At 38.0% G+C, this 24,859-nt stretch overlaps 3 protein-coding genes across 6 annotated transcripts in view; 1 reads left to right on the forward strand and 2 right to left on the reverse strand.

Moving 5' to 3' along the window:
* Window positions 1–2,928: 2,928 nt before the first annotated feature.
* LOC133843426 (uncharacterized) overlaps window positions 2,929–24,859 on the reverse strand; it is a 56,905-nt gene continuing 34,974 nt past the window's right edge. The window contains exons 1-4 of one of the 3 annotated variants that reach the window (XM_062276962.1): window positions 20,207–20,423; window positions 20,070–20,150; window positions 19,983–20,011; window positions 2,929–2,943 (exon numbers count right to left, since the gene is read on the reverse strand). In XM_062276962.1, coding sequence (XP_062132946.1) covers window positions 19,983–20,011; window positions 20,070–20,150; window positions 20,207–20,303 — 207 coding nt within the window. In that variant the 5' untranslated portion in view covers window positions 20,304–20,423 and the 3' untranslated portion in view covers window positions 2,929–2,943. Of the gene's footprint in view, window positions 2,944–19,893; window positions 20,012–20,069; window positions 20,151–20,206; window positions 20,424–24,859 lie in introns of those variants that run through there. The other 2 variants (XM_062276961.1, XM_062276960.1) reach the window with 2 other exon arrangements.
* LOC133843425 (uncharacterized) lies at window positions 2,966–3,714 on the reverse strand. Its single transcript, XM_062276959.1, has 3 exons — window positions 3,615–3,714; window positions 3,440–3,550; window positions 2,966–3,378 (listed from the first exon to the last, which is right to left on the reverse strand). The coding sequence occupies exons 1-3, from the start codon at window positions 3,667–3,669 to the stop codon at window positions 3,236–3,238; spliced, it is 309 nt and encodes a 102-aa protein (XP_062132943.1). The 5' UTR covers window positions 3,670–3,714; the 3' UTR covers window positions 2,966–3,235.
* Window positions 17,699–19,903, forward strand: LOC133843424 (spermatogenesis-associated protein 17). Of its 2 annotated transcripts, XM_062276956.1 has the most exons (5): window positions 17,701–17,901; window positions 17,962–18,039; window positions 18,784–19,182; window positions 19,238–19,545; window positions 19,598–19,903. In XM_062276956.1, exons 1-5 carry the CDS (start codon window positions 17,828–17,830, stop codon window positions 19,849–19,851), a joined length of 1,113 nt encoding a protein of 370 aa, XP_062132940.1. In that variant the 5' UTR covers window positions 17,701–17,827; the 3' UTR covers window positions 19,852–19,903. The 2 variants fall into 2 exon arrangements, with proteins under 2 accessions (XP_062132942.1, XP_062132940.1); XM_062276958.1 differs by lacking the exon at window positions 19,238–19,545 and having other exon boundaries at window positions 17,699–17,901; window positions 19,598–19,761.

The following is a 24,859-nucleotide window of genomic DNA, read 5'->3' on the forward strand; positions in this document are numbered from 1 at the left end:
TGAAGAGAGAGAAGAGGGTCGAGCAGAAAGAGAATATAATAAATAGAATTGGCTACAGAGTGTCTTCATACTAGACATTCTGGAATAACCTTTTCCGCCTTTTCGTGGCAATAATTAAGCCTACGGCAAGTGAAGTGCATATCAAACAAGTTCGCGTGCATTTGACTACGTCTCAAGAGCTCGCCACGCCCACACCTCTGGCAAGCTCTTGCAAAAGGGAATTTAAACCCTTTTACACGTTCGCTGTTTCCCTTTTGTTGTTCGTGATTTTCTTGTTTGTTTGTTTGTATGTCGCAAAAACCTCTTGACAATGGTGATTCTGTCATGGCCGTGTTCTCAGCCCGAGCTGAGCGAGTCCTTGTGATCCAGACACAATGGCCACGGACCAAATCAGTCTGAAGTGTATTTGTGCAGAAACTCAAAAGAAATTACGTGAAAAACGAAGATGCACCTCAAATTAGAAAGCAAATCAACAGAGTATTTATGTCTTTAATTCACTTATTTTGGTTGTCACTTTATTATTTAGACGCATGACTAACAAATTATATAAAGCTGTTATTTTTGTTTTCAAAGTCAAATTGAATTTCTAATTGTGTATTCCCTGACATTGTTTTCTAATTGAGTCTAACTTTCCTCTATAATTTATTTATGAATGTTGACAAATCAGGCAAACAAATAAATTTGTGGTTAAATATTTCTTAAGTGACACATTAAATATTTAGTCAAGTTTTTGTAACAATTGCAAAAATAATTAAATTATTCACAAAACACAAACGAATACTAAATAATTCACTTGAGTAGCTCAACATTCACAGTTCAACTGTGGCATACTTTAATGTGTGATTACTTTCGTAAATATGCATAGGAAGATATTCCGTTGTCGTTTTGTTAACTCATTCCTACTCTCAACCTTTGCTAAATTCATTCCCATTCCGATTCCCTTTCGCATTCGCATTCCGAGTCCCCAACACCCAACTGAAAGTTTGTGCCGCACCAAATCAAATGTCGATTATCGGCTAGTTAGTTGCACTCACAGGACCTCTTCTAAAGACGCAGCCTGGAAACTCTTCACATTAGCAGAAGGCAAATGGCGCCTGGCACTGAATATGCGCTTCCTGCCTGCGATGCCATCTTCCACTTCCACTTCCGCAGCTACCTCAGTCCAAAGATACTTGGTATACTTCGCCTTCCTCTTCTTCTATCTATCTCTTTCCCATTCTTGGGCCGGGGACGTTAGCACCGAGCTGCCACTTCGACTGGCACTCATTATCAGCGTGTTTGTTTTATGAAGGTCGTTTCCAACAGCACGAACAACCCGAACAGCTCCCCCCAACAGCACAAAAGGATTCAAGGCACGCACGCACATAGCAAGGAAATACACCCCAACATTGCCCTAGCCCAACATTCTATTGGAGCTGCTCCTTTGCTCGTTGTTTTTGTCGTTGTCATCGTCCTCGTCGTCGTCGTCATCATTCTCACCATTTTCGCCAGCGTCAAATGCGCCGTTTGCCATTGTTATCTGCTGCTCCTGCCTCAGTGCCATCTTCATGTCTAGCTCTTGCCACTCTTCCTGATCCATCTGTTTATGTGCCTTTGCTTTATGACACTTTTGCAGAACTACCCTCCACTTTGTCCATCTTTGGGATATCTTTTCAAAATCAAACATTTCGCTTGTCCAGCAAACCAAAAATTTGTCCTTGCTTTACAAAGTGCTAATAGGGCAGCTGTCAGAGAATGTGGATGAGCCCCAAGTTCATCATAATTGCGTATGACAACAGTCAAAGGAAATCTGAAAACAACTTCAGGCGTGCGCTCTGCTCTCTCTCTCTCTTCTTGTTGTTGGGCGACGAGTTCTTTCAGGGGGAGCACATTAAATTATGGCGCATTATTGACAGTTTATCAAATTGATTTAACAAAGCGTATTGTTGTTGTTATTGCTGGTTGCTGGATGGTAGCTTTCCACACCCTCCAACAAACCAACCAGTCGCCCCCTCACCCAGGGCTGGGTGTGTGCTTGCTTCTTGTGTATTTTAAGCATCCTTAAGTGGTCATGATAAATGTTATGGCTCTTTCTCTAGTTTGTGCCCCTTCCCGCTCCCCGCTCACAATCAGCCTTTCCTTTTGTCGACTGTGTTTGTGAGAATGCGTACATGTGTGTGTGTGTGTGTGTGTGTGTGAATTTATGTAATGCGCAAAGTTAAAGCATACTTTTCGGCTGTTTGCTTTATGTTTTTGCTGCCGCTGCTCTGCAAAATTTAGTTCATTTTAGTTATTGTTTGTACGACAAAGTACGTTAAATTGTCTGTTGTTTTATTAATTTAAACAAAAGCTGGCCGAAAAAGTTAACGAACTTTTAGGCATTCTTCACATGAAATGAGTTTACAGCGGAGCTAAAGTAATACACAGTTAAAAGAGCAGATATCTATAATATATGTACTATGTATTCTGACGTATTAATACTGAATAGAGCGTTGTTCATATTTATGAGTCAATCCAAGGAGATACTGAAGGAAAAGCTCATATACAGCACATTTTTCACCTTTTGCAAGTTTGCTTTTAATTCTTGTTGCTGTGCGCTTTGCTCTCGTTCTTTCTCTCGAAATTAAGCCAGTTACGTAGCGGAAGTCATGTTAGCTCAGGCACATTCCTTTTTACCCCTTGGCTGGTATTGTGAATTTGCATAAAAGACGCTATTTTAGTCGAATACAGCAAAGAAACGAAGGACCGAACCTGAAACATACTTCACTTGAGCTGTAGCTGTAGCTGTAATAAAATATTTTCGGTTTTTTCTTGCTTTTTTTCTTGGACCAGAGCTCCGAAGGCAAAAGGCAAAAGTGAAAAGAAAAAGTTCATAGGAAAACAGCGCTACAAACGAAGGCGAAAAGCACAAAAGGAAACAGCAGCACATGGAGTTTTTCCTAGTGTGTGTCTCTCGCTCTCGTTCTTTCTCTCTGTGTGGAATTAAGTTTACGGAAACGGAAATGGAAATGGAAGCTCCACGTCACCATATTGCCCGCAGATGATCGCTGGCAGCTTGCTGCAGCTGCTGACCTTCCTCTACCCACTTTAACTCTCCTGGTGACCTTCTCTTATTTTAGCTTTTTATAAACTTTTTACTTATTCGCTTTGTTCTCATGGTAAAATATCTAGCGGATGGCGACCTTCCAGTCTCACGTCGCTTTTCTGCTAATCCCTATCCTCAAGTATAACTGCAATTGCAGCTCAGCTCAATCGCTCAACAGCTGCCATCGTTGGTCTGGGAGAGCAGCATACTCTGTTGCTCCAATTCCAATTCGAAGTCTTCCTCCGGCACCAACCTTGCTCTTCTCCTCGGGGACTTGCACATTTCCCAGTAATTGCAACAATAAATGAAGACACCTGCAAACAATACACATTCTGTGCCCTGTCAATCGAATCCCTTGTACTGCACTTAACTCACTTATACAGGTGAGCCACAACCAGGTCACAGTGGCAATTACCACCATAAAGTTATATTTGGATGCTTCTGCTTCGCCATCGTTGGCGTTGGCGTTGTGACTTCTACTCGCAACTGTTGGGTTGATTTTCATGTCAGTAGCTGTCGTATTTCATTTGCAAATATTTACAATGTCAACCTTCGATTTGTCCTGGCTGATTTCTGAAATCGTTAATTGCAGTTTGGCTTAGCATGGCTTTAACTTCTTCTCCTCAAAATGTTATGGGCAACTGATTTTTGAATAGCTCTGCCATTTGAAATGACTGAGCAGTAAAATCTGCTTGCGCAACGAGTCTGTAATCAATTGCTTTTTGAATTTATTCAGTTGGTAATGAATACTTATAATATTATTTTTATATTTAGCAAAACAGTTTGGTAATTCGTAATTTAGCTGCAACTGTTTTGGGGCCGTTTATCATTTGCCGCATCGCATGTCTTTGGCTCATATATCAATATCGTTCTATAGGTAACTCTTAACTTATTTATACATAAAACTAAACAATAATATTGACGAAATTATTGGCGGCGCCCCGAGGAATTCATACTACTATTATATCGAGACGTATTTTAAGTATTCCGTGCGCTTTAGCTTGCGTGAGAGCTAAATTCGAAAGAGAGTTGAGAAAAGGAACATCGTGACCACTGCAGAAAACAAAAAAAACAGTATACTATAATTACTTGCATAAGCATTTAATGTGGAATGAGTCTAATTAGATCTGCTAACTGCGATCCATTTATGAGGATTTTCTTTTGCTTTTTGTCGGTAAAATATGGCAAAGGATAAATGAAATGGCTCAAAAGTAGCTTAAATGCATACATCTTACTCTGCACTCAAATTTTTTGCTACAGTATGAGTACTTGTTGAGCTACGACAAGTGAATGAATGAATTTTGACTAAATGTAACCGTTTTAATTCATTGACATAAGTAGCAGTTTCTTCATAATTATACTTCATTAGTCTTGGCAGTTTTCTATTGCGCACTTTAAGAGCCACTTGGAATCAAAAAGCAGCATACAGAGCATGTAATTTGGTCCTATCCAACATGCATATATCCTTGCATCCCCCTCACACTCACACTCACACACACTCAAACGAAATCAAAGAAGCTTCAATGGCAGGTAGCCATAGAAGAGCATCCTTTTCAAAATCCCATCGGACCTTTCTGCCCCGCGCTTAACTCAGCGCTCAGCTTTGTGTGGTTAATCTTTCTCTCTCTCTCTCTCTGTCCCTCTCTGTCTCGCTCTCTTTATCTCTTATGCTTCCCTCACTCCATCCCTAAGCATTTATCCGCGTGAATCCGCTGCGCTTGCCTTCTGACGTAATGAAATAAAATATTTAAGCTCGCAATGCTTGAATGAGCCACTCCGCTAGTGAGTGGCACTGCTCGCGGATTTGTAGTTGTTTTATTTTTTTGCATGTGAACACGCAACATGCTGGAGAACAAGTGAGTCTTTCACCTCGTATAGGAAGTGTCCTGTTAAACATGTCACTAAGTTATACCTAACATTAAATGTACTTCACTGTTTTTTAAGATATTCAAAGAATTTTTCAATTTTCAATACTAACGATTAATAATCCAAAGAAGTAGTTAGACTCAAACCTTTTAGATCAAAATTACTGAAGTAACATAAAAACTGTTTGTAAATAAAGAAATCAAGTTTTTAAATCATGGAATGATGGTTTATTCCAAAAAAAATTTTCATCTTATATTCTGTAAATTCATGACAATATTATTGAAATTGAGTCCTAAACTCAAAATTTCGAATACAAAACAAACATATATTTAGATTGTTTCTAAAAAAAAAGAAAGTAATAGAAATTAAATTAATTTTTTATTTTTATTATTAATTTTTTAAAGTGACTGGGATAAATGAACCTAGGACTTGCGAACACATTTCAAAATTATTCGATATATCTTTATTTACTGAGCTAAGCTTCAATCTATATTTTAGATTATAACTATAAAAGACAAATATTCTACCAAGAAGCAAAATTCTGGTTTAACCCTCTGAAAAATAATACTTTAAGTGGAAATAAGCACGCATAGTGTAAATACTTATTTTAAACAGACCTTAGTGCATTTCAAAGTCGTAGTTCTTGCTGTTCAACTGCAGAGAGAATGGAGAGAGTGTGCTTAACTTTATGCAATGTTTCATAACACGTTACGGTTCTCGTTGCCACGGCTGCAGCTGGTGCGGAGTAACTGCTATTATTGCAGCGAACAGCAGCAGGAGCAGCAGCAGTGACAAGCATTGCGTATATAAGGATTAGGATTTGATCCTGTCCCCAGCTAAAGCGCAGCTCGCATCTGTGGCGGATTTTGGGGTATGCAACTGGCCTCAACACTTCACACAAGCAGCGCTCACAGCGAGTCTCTGGGCTCTAGGCAACTTCGTCATTTGATTCAGCTTTCTAGCCTTTGCCTTGCTACCCTTCCTGCACCTCCACCTGCACGTCCGGCGCATCCAAATGCAGCGCCAGCAAACGTGCTGACGCCTAACAAAAGTAACCATTCTCTCCGAACATTTGCTGTCAAATCAAAATTTATTTGGCAGTACATTCGATTTTGGCAATTTGGGTGGAACACACAGCACAGCACAGCGCAGCTAGGAAGAACAAAAAAAATAGAGCACGTCAAAAACAGAGACGGAAGTGCCAAGCTCTACGTGATACGGTTTGGTGAGTTGGTCGAGAGCTGGCCGCTCTGAAAGACTGGCCCAGAAATTGAAAATAAAGTGAGCGGTTTGCTCTTGTGCGATTGTGAAACATTTCATGCAAATTGGAATCCAGCTTTAAGCTGCAACAGAAATCAGAGAAGCTGTCAAAACTTTTTCACTTTTCCATTTACTAACTAAACTGAACTTCATTTTTGAGCTTTCTCGTTGCTCGTTTTGCATTTTTAAATTGCTCAATTTCTCTATCTTTGAAGTCATTAAATTCTTGGCATTTCTGGTGTATGAAAACATTTTCGACTTTAAATTTGCCGAAAGTGGAAATGAAAGCAGCGAAAAGTGAAAACAAACGCAAATTACAAAAGCGCCAAACTAAATAAATTTTAGACGCATTCGAGCGGCAATGCAACAATTTTTAATTACCATTTAGGCGCTCGAACGAGCACAAAAAAAACCAGAGAACACACAACTGAGAACTGAGAACAGAGAAGCCAGTGGAGGAGGAAGACACAAAAAACAAAAAAACATATAAAAAAAAAATCCCAGAAAGAAAGAAATTTATACTGAAATCGCCCAAATCGCTGGCAGCGCTTTACAGGCCCATTCTGCCTCGATTTTGCTGCTGTATTTTTTAGGTATTAAAAAATTAAAAAGCGCACAAAAAAAGTCTGAAGCAGACAGAAATAAAGGCAGGCACCAAATAAAAGGCACAAAAAAAGAGAGTGAAAAAAAAACGCTGGGGAAATTAAGTCAATGTCCTGCGGGGTCAGTTGCGTTTGGATAAATGTAATTAACCTTTAGGATAAGCATTGAGTTGGGTCTTTGATAATGAACGGCGATGGAGAGTGTGAATTGCGAAACAGAGAAAAAAATGCTAGTAAGTGGTATTTAAAATCCATACTTCTACTTCAAAGTTTGAAGTTCAAACAGTTGGCATTCATAATACGTGGAAATAAGAATACGTGTGGAAATATTCCAATTTTTCAAATATTTTATTAGATTTGTTTACAATCGCTTTTTAGGCTTTATAATATTTTCAGAGTTTAAATAACAACAAAATGGGGTTTCATTCAAAATTTGTGTATTACGATTAAATAATTAAATATTTTGTTTGCAATCGCTTTACAAGCTTGTTTCATCAATGCTTCAAATGATGTAACTTAGAGTCATATTTAAAGAATAAAAATAAAAATATGTCCAGAGTTAAGAAGAGTTAGGTAATAAAAATAGCTTTGTTCAATATTTTTGTATTAAGATATAATTAGTTTTGTTTGCAATCGCTTAATAGGCAAACATTAATCATGGTTTCATTAATGCTTCGAATGGTGTATCTTTAAGTTGGTAGGAACACACATATTGAGATAGAATGAATGAATTTGCAAATGACTTGTGCTTAATCTGATGGGCGGGTCAGAGGCGGAGCCTTTAGTACGTTCCGCAAGAGATATTCATCACCGTAAATAGACCGAACCACATCATTAGGGCAGCCGCCTTGCGAATTAATTACAATGAGGCGAAGGTGTAAAACTCGATGAAGAACAAGGAACATCATTGACAACCGAGCAAGGCGGCTGCTGCTCCACAATTGAAGCGTTGCTGTAATTACCTTTGGTTACACACACATACACACATACTTACACAATCTACACATTGTTATAGGAAACACACACACACACATATACACACATAATTAACTTGATAATGAGGACAAACTCGTAGTCGAAGCCGGACCCGGGCCAAGTTGTCGCAAAGGCGCAAAATGTATGTAATGGTGTGTTAGTTCTTGTTGATGTCGATGTCGATGTTGTTCTTGTTGTTGTTGTAGCTTTAGCTGGAGATGTGCTGTGCGGTTAGCTGTGGGTACCGTCTCTGTTGCGCTTTGTTTGCCATGATAATTACTTCCGGTTCGCCAGCAAAATGACAGCCGGAATTCGTAATTGCTTTCAAGCGTTTGAGGCCTGCTCTCAGTTTGAACCCTTTGATTTGCAATTTACTGCCACACACAGAACACAAAAGCACAAAAAAAAGGAAATAAAAATGAAGCCGAGACAAAATAACTCTAAAACCAAGTAGCTGGCTTTACCTTTGGTGTTCAATATAACCGATTGCACAGGAGTTACAGTAAGTCTTACGCATTTGACCCAATTGTCGGGTAAGCCACATAGTAGCAAGGTGCGAAAAGCTCGGACACTATGCGACAAATTGCAATCGACTTTGCAGCCAGGTGAATAACGCAACACAAAGACCGCAAGGAATACAAGTTGTTATTATGCAAATGCGGTGAGTGAAAATCCTGACTATCTTTCTGAACTGACTTTAAACTGGCAAACTGTGTTTAACATATCTACCAAACTGACTAAGATTATGAGCAAAACAAAGCATATAATCCAATCCAACAGGGTGCAGTGAACCATTTTAATAGTCTTTTAATTTCGCAAAACTTGTTTGTGTTATAATCTATATCTTGGGAGTTTTGGGTTTGGTGGTTTTTATTTGTAATTTCAACGCGAGCACTGTGAAACAATTGCCATCGAAAGAATTAATATTTAAGCAGTAAGTTGGATTGCCGTAAATGCTAATTAATAGCGGTTGGATGTCCTTGCTCCTTCCAGCGCACTGTGGAGAATTCGACTTGTTTTTCTTGCTAAAACTTATATCTCTTCAAATAAGATATTTATATTTTTGCAAGAGACTTACGAAACCTTAATATTAAATTTAGAAAAATACACATTACATCTTCAACTAAAATAAAAATGAAATACAGTTGTTATTGCAGTTGATGGCGTGAATATATAATATTTGTTTAAAATATTTATTATAAAGAATACGATTCTGAATTATGTCACTTAAGAAAGCCAAAAACGAATTCTGCACGTTTCCTCAATACCAACAGGTTTTTTTCACAATGTCAACGAAGGAAGGCTAGGATATGTAAAGTATCTACCGATTAAGAGTTGTAAGTTCAAGTTAACTCAGTTAGCACCACATTAAATACTTCAGATACATAATACATTAATTTTATTCTAACTATAATTTATGTTTAAAATTTAATGCTGAATACGTAACCTACGCGCCGATTTGTATTGGGCTTAGTTATGTATTATGATCTGTGATATTTAGTATTGTTAGTTATAGTTGCTATCGATAAACGCTCTCGATTGCGGAACCTAATTTTACAATTATGTTATTACTGGGCTATGTAGTGTGGAACGCCACATTACACTATGAAATTATACCAAATTAATATGCCAAAAATACTAAATTGAATGAATATACCCTTCAAAATATACCAAATAGTACATAATACACCATATTGACGATCAAAGCAACTAAGACCTGACAGCAACAGCCGCCATCAAATTTCTTACAAGTTATTGTTGTATGAGATGTAAGATGTACCCATGGCTTGCGGCTATGTATTACATACTATGCAAGATGACTATTTAAAATATATCTAATATGTAAGCATTAAAACATTGTAAATTTTCAAAATTTTGAAAAATACATTTATGCCAATGAAAATAGGCCAATAAAAATAGGTCAATATCTCCATAGTGCAGCATTCCAGCATTGATTCTATCATTCTAGATTCGTGAAGTTTTTCAACTGACAAATGATTGCCACGGACCTTGGGAATTAGTATTCGTATTTGTTAGGTTCCGGCTCAAACTTTAAGGCGCAGCTGATAACTCTTTAACGTGGCTTAAATATTAATAGCATATTATGTATACGCCGCGTCCGGCGCTTGCAGTTCAAGGCAATTCGACAGTCCCGCTGGGAATTTGATGGTCTTAAATTTATATAAAATATATGTAATATCCTGCTGCATTTGGGGCCCATTTGAGGCGTTGGTTTAATATTTATAACAAATCCCGAGGGTCAGTGGCTTTTGTGTCTATTTGGAAATTTAAGCACGCAAAAGGTTCGCATTTTAAATGACAAACTGACGTTATCTTGACGCAGAGTCTGAACGCAGGACGTATTACGCCAGGGAACGGCTTTGAAGTATGAGTCTTAGTGATTGTAGTCTAAGCTATGTTCAGCAATCGAGCAGAGTCGAATGGCATTTCACAAGAGAGACCAAGTGGCTATTAATTGATTTAATAGTCTTTTAAGTCTTTCCGAGCATGATGTACTAATTCGTTTGTTCGCCCAACTTTTGCAACACCTTTACACACATCTCTTATCCACTCGAATATAGAAGTATAGAGAGAGTGTGCGTCTCAATTAATGCACTCATGTATCTCCATGTGAAAGCAAAGCTCTTTCTTGTTTCTGGGCTGATTCCATAATTCTTTTTGACATTCTCTTTGACATAAACTACTTTTCATGCTCGTATTTTTCCCGATGAAATTGTCGCACACATTTTTTGCAGTGCTTATTGCAAATTAATTACATCCTCTTTCATTTTCTATGTACACTCGATATCCCCATTGATTCATAGACATCGCCATGCACTTCACCCAGTTGCCAGCCTCCTTTTAGTCTTTATGTTTGCCAGTGCAGTTTGCTCAATTGCAATTACAGCAACAAGCCATATTGCTGGGTTGGCCAAAGGATTAGGCGTTTGGCTTTGGCTTCGGTTTCGGCTTGGAATAAAAGAGGTTTGGGTTAGCTGACAGGTTTGCATATTTCATAGTAGCTACGCATAAGTGACACTTGTCAAAACACATTTTCCACACCTACCCCACACTCTGTTGTAGTTGTCCCATCGCTGTCAATGCATTCCCCTCCGCTTTACCACACACACACATGGCCGAGAGCAAAAAAGCATATTTCAAGTGCGGCACTTCATGTGCGTCAAACAGAGAGCCGAGTGCACAATATGTGTGTGCACATGTAGCTATAGAGTTAGACAGAGACAGATGCACACCAGGCATTTCAACTGTGCATGAGAGAGAGGGTGGACTTTCAAAAAGCGAAGCGAACAGAAAAAGTGCTCAAGTCGAAAGCCCTTGAGTTGTTTTGCAACATTTGAACACGTCAAGTTTTTAAGGTCAACATGTCGCTGGCAGGCAGAGGCAGAGGCAGAGGCTGGCAGGACGATAGCAGCAGGCAGAATGTAGCAGACTAAGCCCAGACTAAAATATTAGTTACAACGGAGGAGCGTGTGCAGTTTTCCTCACTTATCCACTTGCACAATTTTGCCAGATTGCTGGATTAATATCGTTTATCAGTGGCCGAGTTCGGGGTCTCTCCCCATGCGCTTCAAATTTACTGTTCGTAACTTAAAGCTCTCAGTTCAGCTGAGTTCAGCAGTTAGCATTTCAGTTTGAGTTGCACTCCAAGTACTTAGTTGAACCGAGTAATTCATTACAATTGCATTTTCGGCCACTGTAAAAGTTGAGCGCGCGGTTTCCAAGTGTTCTTCAACAACTTTTCAGTAGCTGCATCGGGATGCGTTTCTCATGGACGTAGCTTTGGTGGGGTTATTAGAGAAAAGAGTTAAGGATTATTTACTATTTCTGCTTTCTGTTCGATCTCTTATCTTAATTCATTTCACTATCGTTAGAGGAATCACTATTGTATTACCATTTCCCCTCTGCATTTCGATTATTCAAACATTTCCTGTGAGCGGGGAGATTGTTTTCGCTCTTTAAGTATGTGTGTATGCGTGTCTTGTTGGTAGCAAACACTTTTTCGTATAATTTTCTCAAAAGAATGTTAGACAAACCGCTTTGTTGGCAACAATTTGGGTTAAAACTTAAGTGTTTTGCTTCGAGTTGCCGCATTGCCCCTTTTGTCATTTTCGCCCAAGTCTGGCTCTTAAATTCTTTGGCCCTGCAGTGCTTTGCCTCGCTAAAACCATCTAACCAGTTAGCCAGGGTCGGATACGCGACGGTGAAAGGAGGAGGTTAAAAGCAGGGGCAAAAAAATAACAACAAATTGTGTTGGGAAAGCTAAAGCTTTGCTGCTGTATTTAGTTGATTTTCTTTACTTTTGTTGTTGTTGTTGTGCTTTGTGCTTTCCATTCACATTCTCGGGCGAAAAAAAAATACACAAATTGTCCTTTGCTGCTTTGGCCTTTTGTGCTCCGAAAAAATTGGTAAAATGTACTTTCACTTGTAGCTTGTCGTAACCCTCAAAATAAAAAGTATTTTAAAGAGAAAATCAGTTAAGAAGCTTCCCTTAAAAAATAATTACCATGGATATTGAAGTTCACTCTATTTGTCTTTCATTTCTCACACCATTTTTAGCTCGCAAATAGTTTGCGCACATTCATTTGTTTGGCATTTAGGACATTGTGTCTGCTAATTTGATTGAAAGTTTGATCAAGTTTAGCCTAAAACTTGGCTATGCCGCAATGCCGAGGCCACATCAAAGCGTGAAAAGCAACCAAAGTTGATCCAATTACATCCAACCAAACCTTTAACCCAGCCCATGTATACATACATATGTATATCCATCCAAATGTTTAAGACTAACTAGTGCTTCCCCACTCTTGCTCTTTCTCTGGTTGTGACTCAGACCATAAGTAGATAAATTTGTTTGTTCAGATTTGGGGCAGCTTTATTGGTATCTGCTGAGCGTAACTTAACTAATTTTAAAGTTTTTGAAATTAGATCTGCAAGTGTGCGTGTCTGTTTTGTGTGCGACTGTGTGTGTGTGTGTGACGTTAAGTTACCGAAAGTTTCGAGCACAACTGATTTGGCTTTCGCTTGGCACGAAATTAGTTGCAATTTTCGGCATCTGGGGAAAATTTCACCATTTGGATGCAGCCAGTACTGAGTGGAAAAGGAGGAAATTATCTACAGCAGCTTGTGGTTTCGAGTCATCATCGTCATCATCATCAGGAATGACACTTTCGAAGTTTAAAAGGATTTTAGAAGCAAGTGCAGTGCTTGCTAAATATTTTGTGAGCCCCTCCAAATTGATGCGTTTCTTGGTGAAATGTGCTCTAAATGCAATTCTAAAGTTTCAAATTTAATAATAATTTATCGTTTCGCGTTCCATTCCATTGTTTCTCTACCACAGACAGGAATGTAACTTTCGACAAATGCAACACTGTGAAATTTATGACATTCGAATGGGTTATCGATTATTGCTTAGTATCGCAACAATTTATTTGACAACTTTCAATTCTGATTGTTATTGAAAAAGCGAATTATGGTTATAATAGAGATTGAAGATGAATCGCTGCCGGTAGCCAAGCTTAACACGGGCATCCTGAATATCAACGGCAATTCGAACATATTAAAAATACAACGAAATCATGGAATCATCAACCTCAATGGCGACTCTGCGCACATTTATCTGGACGGAGGACTGGATAAACATTCTGAGGAACATGTGACTTTTAATGATTTGCTGTACCTGATCGGCGAAGTGGTTGAGCTGCTGATAATAATGCTGATATTTTACATAATATTTAGCAATGTCAACTTCTAGACGAGTCACTCAATTAAATGATTAATTTATAAACATACATATATAGAAACATGTTTTTTATTGAGAAGGACTTTGCATCGGGTTTGGCATTAGTCGACTACTACTACAAATAATACCCGCTGGACGGTGAAGTAAGATAATTAATTGCAAAAATCTTCTAAAAAGTTCTTCCTATCAAAATAGGTTCAAGCCTGTGATACATATTATTATTTAGATTTCAATGCTAGTTGTCAGTTCAAGCATTTAGAGCATTTATTCTTGCAATCTATTTCAAGACTGCGTTAGATTTGTGTTTAAATGCCAGCTTAATAGGATCTACCTTTCAGGGTTTGCGTTAATAGTTCAGAAAGTGAGTGAATCAGTCACTCAGGTCAATTAACTTTATATAGAAGATATAGGTAGCACATCAAAAAAATGTTAACCAATAGTAAACCTTAAACAGCCCAGTTTCTCTAAAGTTTCTGTTACTTTTTATTGCCATGAAAGTTTTCCTCACAACTTCGACGAATTCCACACCAGATGCGGGATATTCGCCCGTTAACCAAGTTAACAAATCCACACCGCCTTTTTTACCCTTGTTTCAGAGTCTTGATTACACTTTGGTCGCTCATAAATTTGTATCAAAGGGCAAAAAATGTTTCAGGTTGCCTTCTCGTTCAGAAATGGCCGATATAAAGGGAAAAGTTTTTTTTTTTATTTCACCTGGGCGATTAAAAGTGAAACTTGAGCACTGCAATGTTTGAAAGTACATATAACTGAATAGAATGATAGGAGTCATAAAACTTTTAGTGTATTATCTACGTTTTATTAAATTTACATATTTATCCAAGATCTTAAAACTGATATAATCAAATGTACTAAGATCCCCTTTTGATTGAGTTGAATGTACAATTCCTCAAATTCTTCATCTCCAATATGTGAAAACTGTCAAATGACAATTAATAAATTCAGAGTCCATTGGAGCCTGGTTCCAGTGGGGGAAAATCGTTTTCTGATGAGCTTAGATTTGCATCATCAATGGGCATCGGTTTGTCATCCGACTGATCTGCGAACTCCAAATGTGGGTTAAGCGTCAGTAAATCGTTCAAACATATTTCCTTTCCCATTACTTTATTTGCCTCTAGCCAACTCACTGTAACAAAGTTATCTTCGTCATTTTTTGACATGATAATTGCGGCGTGCACGCGGCCATCAGTGCGGGAAATGATAACCTTATCGCCGACAGAAATATGTTCCATAATACCGAAATAAAGTGATCAATTTGTATTAATATTAATAGTATAGATTACTATTGGGAATATGTATTTAAAGTTTGTGATGTGTGCTTCGTTGAATACTTAAATTCTTGATGTGCTTGCTCAAACAATGTGAGAAATGGCAATATAAGCTTGATGTGATTTCAGGCTGGAGGCATCTCTGTGTAGTGTGTTTTATGATAAAGGGTCGAGTGCATTAGTCAAAAAGCGCAGTTGGTGACAAATTGTTAAGACAGGTGCCTCAGTTAGCTATCATTTCCATTTCCCCCAGTTTCTCCTGCTGACTTTTGGACATTTATGTTCACATGGCTTGAACAACACACAATACAAGAAGCAAGCACATCGCTTTCAGCTCGAAATCAGCTTCCTGCTCCTAACCATATCCGCAAAATACGTCCATGTGCCCAGACAAATTTTATAGCCAGCATTTTCGGGGCATCGCTTGGACGCGCTCGTAAATTCGTAGAAATCTCCGCCCAGTAGCTCGAGGTAAACTCTCTTGTGTGTCAGTAAGTGAGTGTGTGTATGTGTGTGTAAGTTGCTTTTGATATATGGCCATTGCTACGTTACGGGTTTGTACTTTTCAAATTAGATTTAGGAACGGTCGCAGAGCCCTTGAAGCCATCGCTTTCGCCTTTACCCATTCAAAAGCAATGCGGTAACTGCCATAAAATGTGAGACGTATCCCCGAAAATGTTGCAATATTTACACAAGACAATTTAAAGCTGACGACCAGAACGTTGTTGTCGGGTACGTGAGGGATATAATCGAAATATGTAATTCGCTGACTTGGCCTCAGTCTAGACGTGATGATGCATCTTCGATAGAATTACAATTGCCGCCCAATGCTCAAGCTTCCATTTAATTAAGGCAAAAATCAACTGACGATTAAATAAAGTTCACGCATCGAGGGATCAAACAACATGTGTCTCAAGTTTAAACTGCGCCTCAGGCCATGGCTAAAACACACACACAAACAAACACACACCTGCTAAATCTCACAAACACACTCATACGCCCACGAGCAAATACACACAAAGTCAGTCAGGTGTAAAAACTAATTTACAGACATTCTATAAGGGCACAATGGGAACGTTGAACTATGCAAGCCAAACCACAAAACACTTTGGGTCCTAGGACTACAAGCCCGAGCCATTTAAGGACGGGTCCATAAATGCAGATGAATGCTTCAAAAATTTTCTATATGGGTGAATGGCCTTCTCCTTTTGCTTTGAGCGCTTTAAACTCAAAAGGATGCCACGACGCGTCTAAAGGACTAAATGGAAAATCGAAGAAAGACACGATAAGCCAATTATAATGTAAATAAAAATAAATACATACATATGTATGTTGAAGTTGTTCGTTAAGCATATAATGCATCACATTATTTGATTTTACTTTATTTTAAATAAAATATCTCAAATATTTTTAGTTTAAAACAGATCATTATCAGTTATGTACACACATATACACATACCTAAACCATCCATTGGTAAATTATTAAGTATTTCTACGGAATGTTATTTTAGAATATTTTAAAATTAATACCGCACTATTTTGCTTTTATTCAAAATGGGGAGCGAGTATCTCATCTGGATTTGCTTGCAAAAACTAATACTTTTTCACCTCTCCATATTCGCTGTTCTAGCCACAGATTGTAATGCATGCACAAAAATGCACCTTGTCTAAATAAGGAATTTAATATTTACACAAAAAATCTCGCTTTGCAATCGTTTAAGAATGTATGTCTATGTAGGCATATTTGTAATTTCAGTTATTGGGTCATCATGCTGACAATGGGCAGCAGCCGCATAATCATCGTCAATATCACGAGAGCCCATAAATCTCATGGCTGCAGCAATCAGAATCGGCATCAGAATCAGCGCCAGAGACAGGGAGAGTAATAGTAACAAACCCAGAAGCCAGTGCCAACTTGTCAGTTTGCCTTTGCTAGGCTGAAGGGGAAGTGGAAGGCTGGCAATAGATAGCAATAGTGGAAATAGCGAGTGGCGTCAAGGGCGCCATAAATGAGAATTTCCGACTCATTTCCGTTGTTTGTGTGTGGTTCATTTGTGGCGCATAATGAGCACTGAAAGGGGAGAAAGGAAAGGAGGTGACAGAGAGAGAGAGAGAGAAAGAACAGGGACACACAAAAAAAAAGAGAGAAACCAGAACAGGCTGACAATGTAGGTTATGCGAGTAAACACGTATCGATTTTCATTTAAAGCGCCAACTTTGCCGTGATTCTCCTAATGGCATTTACCCTGACAAATATTACAAAATTTATGGTCAACGGCCACATTGTGTGTAACCGTGTGTGTGTGTGGGAGAACTGCAATTGTCATGAGAGCAGCCACAACTTGACCTTTAACCCAACTGCAGTATGCTTCCATCTGCCATCTGGCATCTGGTAGTTGGCATTCGCCATTTGTCAGCATTAGCACAATTAGAGCCTCAATTGAGTCAAGGGCATTCCATAAATTAAAACCTCAGATGTGTGTACGACTGACCAATGGTAATGGTCATCGCAGGGTTATGCTTCATATTGATTATTACCAACCCGCAGCCGTAGATATGGCAAATACAATTCAATTAAATGCATTTCAAGCTGTTTGCGAAGTACAATTTATTGCTTGTATCACAACCCGCAGGCGCAACAAATTCCCAGAAAAATTGCTCGTAAATTTTGCAGCTGATACGATAAGCGCGAAACATGTTGATACAACCAACAACCAGCCAAATAATAAATGTCCCCTAAATGTGGAATCAAACATGAGAAAAAGCTGCATCTTCAAAGATTTGTGCGAATCTAGGGGGCTGGCAATAAATCACGATGCCAATGTGTTGGTAATTCTCCCAAGAAGAATCAAAGTTACCTTTGATGTGGTACTCAATTCTCGAATAATAGTTTTATTGTATTGTACTAAATTTACAAAAAAAAAAAACATAAACAACACACAGTACTCGACACAAATAAACATTTTTGAACATTAATCACCTCTACACTTAGGATCACACAGTGTGTTTAATTAAAATGGCAAGAAACGTTTTTCTCGATAAGGAAACTAAGTTACGACAAAGTCGACTCTTGCCGGAAATGGCGTCGAGGTACCTACATGTATATGTTTTTTTTTGTGTGCCTTAAAATTAAAAAAATGTATTCGACAGCACTTCCAAATGTTCCACAGAGTTGCTTTGCGAATTTAACTCAGAGTGGAGCCAAAGCTCAGACATTACTATACCGCGGTAAGTGAAAGTTAGTAGCTATGTATATTAAGTCTTTTTATTCATATAAGGCTAATTGAAAACAATTTTTAATGACTTTGAAAGACTAAATTGAATTCAAATATCGCACATCTCAAATAAGAAGTTAGTGCTGGAAAGCATATCGAACAAAATTTATCGATTCTCAATTCTAGTTTACACTTAGAGGTGGAGAAATATGAACAGTGGGCGGCATCGATATTCGACAATAGTCAATTTTGATCAATCGATAGTGTCACTAATGACATCGATTGTCGCAGATAATAAAAGTCTATTACTGACGATTTTACACAACACTGCGAGACGCCATCTATCGAAAGTGTGTGCTGCTTTCTATTGGTCTCGATAACGCTCAACCATCAATAGTGTTGATAGTGCCATCGATTGTTCTCCACCTCTACCTCGGGTCTCAACATGATTCTTTCAACGGTTTAAAGTTAATCGGGTTTACAAAAATTTAAGCTGATATCTGATAAAGAAAAATCAAAAGCCCGTTTTTATGCCGCTAACAGCTCTACAGCAACATTTGTACGTATGCATGTATTTGCATACATGGACTTGGCAGAGGCGATTTTAAAAATCAATCAAATTTACAGCGTTTTTTATACATTTACGGTTTTAATAAAAACAAACCTGATAATAAAAAATCAGTCATAGTTATGAATGTTGATTTAACTCTACAATAAGAAACTTAACTTCATCTACACACATTTAAAATTCTTGCAGTACACCAACTCTGATCCTGGACTACGTTCAGTTTTTGGCAGCTCGCACCATACAACGACATTGGCGAGGGTTTTCCAGTCGCAAATCTGAAGTCGACACTAAGAAGGCAGCGATTACCATACAACGTTGGTGGCGTGGATATCAAGTGCGTGGCAAATACATGCTGATTATGGAACGTATGTTGCAGGATAGGCTGATGGACATGTACAACAATGCAGCCACCAAAATCCAGGCACTCTTCCGAGGTTGGTGGTCTCGACAAGCAGTGCACGACTTGAGCGCTCTGAAGAGGATTCAGAGATGTGCTGCGCAGGATCTGCTCAATTGCGTGGCCTATAAGCTGCATCATCTGCTTCGCACTCATTCTATTCCCGGCGTTTACTCGCTGCGGGATTCAAAGTTAGTTGCATTCCATGTTGATCCTATTGATCTCTGATTCAATTTTATGTTTCAGCTGTTTGTCGCGCGTTGAGAAACTTTTGTCCACAATGACATTTCGTTTTTACAATGCTCGTGTTCATAATGTCTTAATGAAACGTGAAAGAAATTTTAAAAACTTTAGGCGGAATTTCACAAAAAATTCAAATTATACCACAGTTCCATATACCGGACCCAACGATAAGGTGACTTGTAAGCCCCATTGTGAGGATTTTCTGAGCAAGACCATTAATACGGATAAGCTTATGTACAAAATTATCGCCGCTTACGATGATGCCCAGCGTGATTTGACAGCAAAAAAAACACAATATAATTTAGCTGAAAGTGAGCATGGACAGTTAATTGATGAACACTTTTTATATTTATCATTTTGCAGGGAAGCGGCGAAAGCATATAGATAAGATCCTCGAACAAAAGGAGAGACGCAAGTGTAGCTTCTGTGTCGATGTTGTTGCCAGTATGCGGCGCTGGAAAATCTGGGACTCTGAAAAATTAACCATATCCAAGGATGTATTTCGAAACCTCGGCAACTTGGAGAGTTTTCTCAATGAAGCTAAAGATATTGTAGATGATTTTCAGGGACGATGTCATTGCAAAATTATGCTTCACGATATGGAAGAATGTCATTAATTTTGTCTAATTATATAATGGATTGGAATAAATAAAGCACTCTTCTATTCAACTTTAATTTCATAATTTATTTCCACAATACGTATTAACAATTTGAATCAATTTACATTTTCGATGTTCTCGCTCACGTCCTATGAGAACACAGCTCTAAAGCAATCCACTATAATGGGTAAAAATAAATTCGATTAATTCATTTATTAATTTGAGTTTTTCCTTACCGAATATATTGCCAAAGAAGCGCAGTAATACGGTAACAAAGGAGGGTCTATTTGGATCAATATACCTATCCGTCAGCTCGTCTAAGAAACAAAGAATATAAATAAATCTGAAACTGATGAATCTATTCAAAACTCACCTAAATGCTCGCAATCTAAGCGCTCATTGTTGAGATTAAGAGTGTTCGATCCTCCCCATATATCATTCTCAGTTGGATTGCCCAATTCAGAATCCATTTTAACGTTTATATAAATAATGCACTATAAATTTCAATCTGAAATTAATAATAAAATAAATGTTATAAATGTTCCTTCACAAAACTAAATCTTGTTGTCTTCTGTTAGACAAATTACTGACATTGTTTTAACTAAAAAGTCAATGATGCCCGAAGCAAAGACTCCTGTGTGTTTTTCAAAGCATTTCACAGAAATAGTTAACGTTTCTAAGACCTTTTGAGAGAATAAGCAAAAACGTCAACAGAATACAGACTGAACAGGACATGCTTTTAATTAGACACCGAAAAGCTTGGCATGTATTCGGTCTGGGACGAAATGAAAAGGCGCTCAGCTGGAGATTCAACTAATTGTAGTAGGTTGTATGTCCCCAGCCTGGGTCTAAGCCCTAAGCCTGTTGGCTCCGAGGAGTCAAAACATCATCGTTAGTCTCCTCATACATTCTTGGCTCAAATATGCAATTACCAAGTGACGAATAATATGTTTTCGTCAGAGGACAAATACATATATACGAGTATATAGAAATTTATTTTTCTTTATTTGTATGGACACTGGCTCTCTTTCTGTGACGTCAAAAATTAGCCAGATATATAATTCAGGTTTTGGATGCCACAGAGCGGATAAAAACATAAACAAAATTGCAACATTTTTGGGGCTAATGGTGAGAATATTATTCGTATAGAAGTTGTCTTAATGCTGCTTTTTGCTTTCTGGACATCACCATCACCATGGGCAACGTCTTTTATCATTAGGTTAATTGCTTATGTACATACATTTTGCGGGTAGCTGACTTTTGCGTATAATCAAAGCCGTGTTGACATTGGCGTCTACTCAGTTCGCTCATAACGAGGAACGTAAGTTTTGGGCCAATTAATTTGTGACAAGGTTTCTTTTGCATCGTGTGTTTGTGACATATTTTTCGTGTCTCTTATTTAATTATGTTCGGTTATGACCATAAACACACAAAATCAAATGTCACCGACAGAATAATAATTTGATACCCGAAATGTTATTAGCAACTCAAGTTACCCCACCATGAATAGCAATTGCTAACTCGTAGTTAGTCAATGACTTTTAAATGCACAGGCGGAGTACAAAGTTAATTTACAATATGCTCTGGGAACCCCTAGAGTGTCTTTACCTTATTTGAACACAGGTGCAAATCATGGTTTAGTTGTAAATTTATGACCGTGTTGCCAATAAATTAAAAACTTTTATTTCGCAGTACTGTACTGGAAATGTAACGTGCCCAACTCAATTATTTTTCGGCCGTGTACATTTACCATATGCTATATATAGTCTGACTGTGCTGTTGACAAGTTCTAAGCGAAGGTTCTGCAGTCAAGCAAATTAATTGAAAAGTTTTAAATTTCACAAGTGGCGGGCACATTTAAGGCAATTACACTTGCCGTTAACAAGCCAGGACAACAAGGCACAATGGCGGCCATTTTCGCACACACGCCGGAAGACATTAACACACAAATGGCAGACAATGCGTTCTCTGAAACATTTTCTCTCTCTCTACCACCCGCTCTGCTCACCTCCCCTGCATTTGTGGGCTGTTATCATTAAGTTAATTATATGTTTGCGGGTGCCAAGAGGTAATTACAGCTCGGATTTCGGGCTTTTCAGATGTCGATGATGATGTCCACGAATGACTTGGGGTCGACCATAGTCAAGTTGTAATTAATTTGAAAGCAAACATTGCAAAGCGCCCTCTGATGTGGTTATGGTTTCCTCATTCGACTTTATGGTTTTCCACTGTAAATCTCAAATATACAACACACACAAACACACACACATAATATGGAAGAGTGCGAGTTTCTCCTTTGAAAAGTTATTAGAGACTTCTGGCAGATGGACCTGGCCAACAGGCCAAAATTATTCCTTATCATACTGCAGATGTTTATAAATTATTCAGAGCTGGCTCTTAAACTATTCTCCGAAACTGTCAAAAATTTGTCTTTAGCCAACAGTTTGCCTGGTCGGTTGAGTCTTTAGGCGGGTTTTTGGCCAAACTAAGTGCTAACTTTACTCTTAGCACATTTAATTAAAAAGCGTAAAAAATGCTAGTTGAACAATCCATTAAAACTGACCAAATGAGTTTGATGCAACTTTTCATCTAATTTTTGTAACGTTGCGGAATTTCGTTCATGCCATTTTTCGTCTCTCGTTTTTTTTTTTTTTTTTGTAAATTGTTTGCAAATCTGCTTGAGATTTTTCAGAGTTGGCAAAGCTTTTTGAAACTTTATTTTTTTTGCTCCTTTAACTGCCAAATGTTCGGAATTTTCGTGTTTTTATTTGAATAGTTTGACGAAAGTTTTTAATAAGCTTAAGTTAATTTTTTTCTGTTTCTCTCATCAATAGGGGTATTATAACTTGGATGTGATGGAGAATACTCGAAATGTGCCACATATGTGTGTCAAAGTAAAAGTAAAATAGTGTTTTCATCTATGTATGTAATACATACTACTACTACATACTATGTATGTATATATGTATGTTGTTGAATAACAAATGAGCTTATTGTTGTTAGTCTCTCTTGCATCTGGCTTTGAATAATTAAGTATACGCAAAGCAAAGCTTAAAGGCTCACCAAATAATTCATAGTTGGACAGAGGATGACTTTAATTTGCATCTTCTGCCTGGACGAAGAATTTGACAGACGAACCTATGCGTAGATTTATGTACCGGTCATGTCGATTACTTGGCCATAAATCTTTGCCATTTGGCTGCGGTCAGCAACAGCAATAGCAACAGCATCTGCTGGAGCCGAAACTCAACTGAGACATATGTTGGTCAGTTGGTAACTCGGTTGCTTCGCTGAACTGTAATCTGGTTTGGTTTCGCATTATGTTCTCATGGCCGCATTTTGTTGTGTTAACCTAAAATGTATCTTTCGTTGACATCGGTCTTAACGCTTCTGGCCTTCGCCTGGGCATTCCTGATGCCATTATTACACCATTAACGGCTTAACTCATTTTAAATGTGACGTTCGCTGAGCGAAATATAAATATGAAAAACAACTTAAAGCAAGCTAAATAAAAGGAGAGAAAAAACTCATGCCTTGGCTCCTAATTCAGAAAGTTTTTCGCTCGCTGAACTTTAACCTGCCGCAGGTGTTAAAAATGATTTGCAAAATGTAAAAGTTTTTGTTATAAATTCAGCACTGAAAATGTCAAAGAACTTAAAATTGCTCAAGTTTATTGTAGTGAAATATGCGCAAAGTTGAATAAATTTGCGAATCGCAAAGCAAATAAATTCTCATGTTACTATATGCTTCTGCTTACACTTCAGGTACTCTCTCCTATTGTATTGTGTTGTATTGGGTTTCGTTTCATTGCCACCTGCTGCTGATATTGCATTTCTGCAAATTGCAATATAAACATAATGGAGTTCAAACAAACTTGGCAAGTGCACAGCATTTGCAGCTAAGTAATAGAAATGAACGACGTTTGTATGAAATCCAAAAATAAAGATTACCATGCAAAAACCCCTTGAGAATACATTCTGCAAAATGTAAATGAAAACCACTTTAGGATTTTAAGCTGTTCATAAAAACAGCTTCAAAGCAATAAATATTCTGCCTACGCAACGATGAAGTCTAATGTCAAAAATAGAAAGATACTTGAGTAATTACAAGTACGTAGGAGTGAGGTTTTCCCTTTGAACGATCAAAAATGTCAAGGTCACAGGACGACAAGCGGATTTTGCATCCAACATGTAAATAATATACTTGTGACTCGCCTTAAATCTTCAATATGTGGCAAAAACAAAGCTCAAGCTATCAAAATATTTACTCTACACACACTCATACGAAAACAAACAGCTTTTGTCAGCAAGCCATGTGACACCTGCATTTGCTGTCGTCTCCCGCCGCGCGGCATGCAGGTGCTTTGTCATAAATCTTATCACTGGGCATGTGAATGTGTGAACGCCGCAAACCGCCAGCTAAATTTAGTGCAAAAATATTTAAAAGTCTATTTGCTATTGTGTGAGTGTGGTGGTGTGTGGGCAGTGTTCGTGTGAGCTGTTATGTCAGTGTGTGTCGTTGCGAATGATCAAAACAAAGAAATACTCGTATGCAAAACAAACAAGTAAAACGAACATGAAAAGAACAAACAAGCACGAAAAAATGAAACCAAAAAACCGCTCTCCAAAACTAAATACACACATGTGAGAGATGATTGCCTGTTCTAGGTGTGTGTGTGTGTGTGTCTGTCCCAGGGTTGTGTATGTGAAAGTGTTTGTGTGCATGTGTGCGTTGTGTGTGTGGGTTTGGCATAAAATGGCAGTGCGAAGAGGCACCTGAGCGACGCAAAATTCATAAAGGAAAGAAGACAACAAAAAAGGCAAAGAAGAATATTTGCTGTTGCTTTTTGGTGAAGTTTTAATACACTAACAGATAATTAGATTATGTGTCATAGATAGAAATTTCAGTCTAAATATTCTTAAAATATTTCATTTTTGTGTAAAATATAAGCCATTTCTAAAAAAAGGTGAGGGTCTTTTTTAAATAATATGCAAATATATTTATGCATATATATTTTTTAAATAAT

This window comes from Drosophila sulfurigaster, chromosome 3, assembly GCF_023558435.1.
Source record: "Drosophila sulfurigaster albostrigata strain 15112-1811.04 chromosome 3, ASM2355843v2, whole genome shotgun sequence".
NCBI lineage: Eukaryota > Metazoa > Arthropoda > Insecta > Diptera > Drosophilidae > Drosophila > Drosophila sulfurigaster.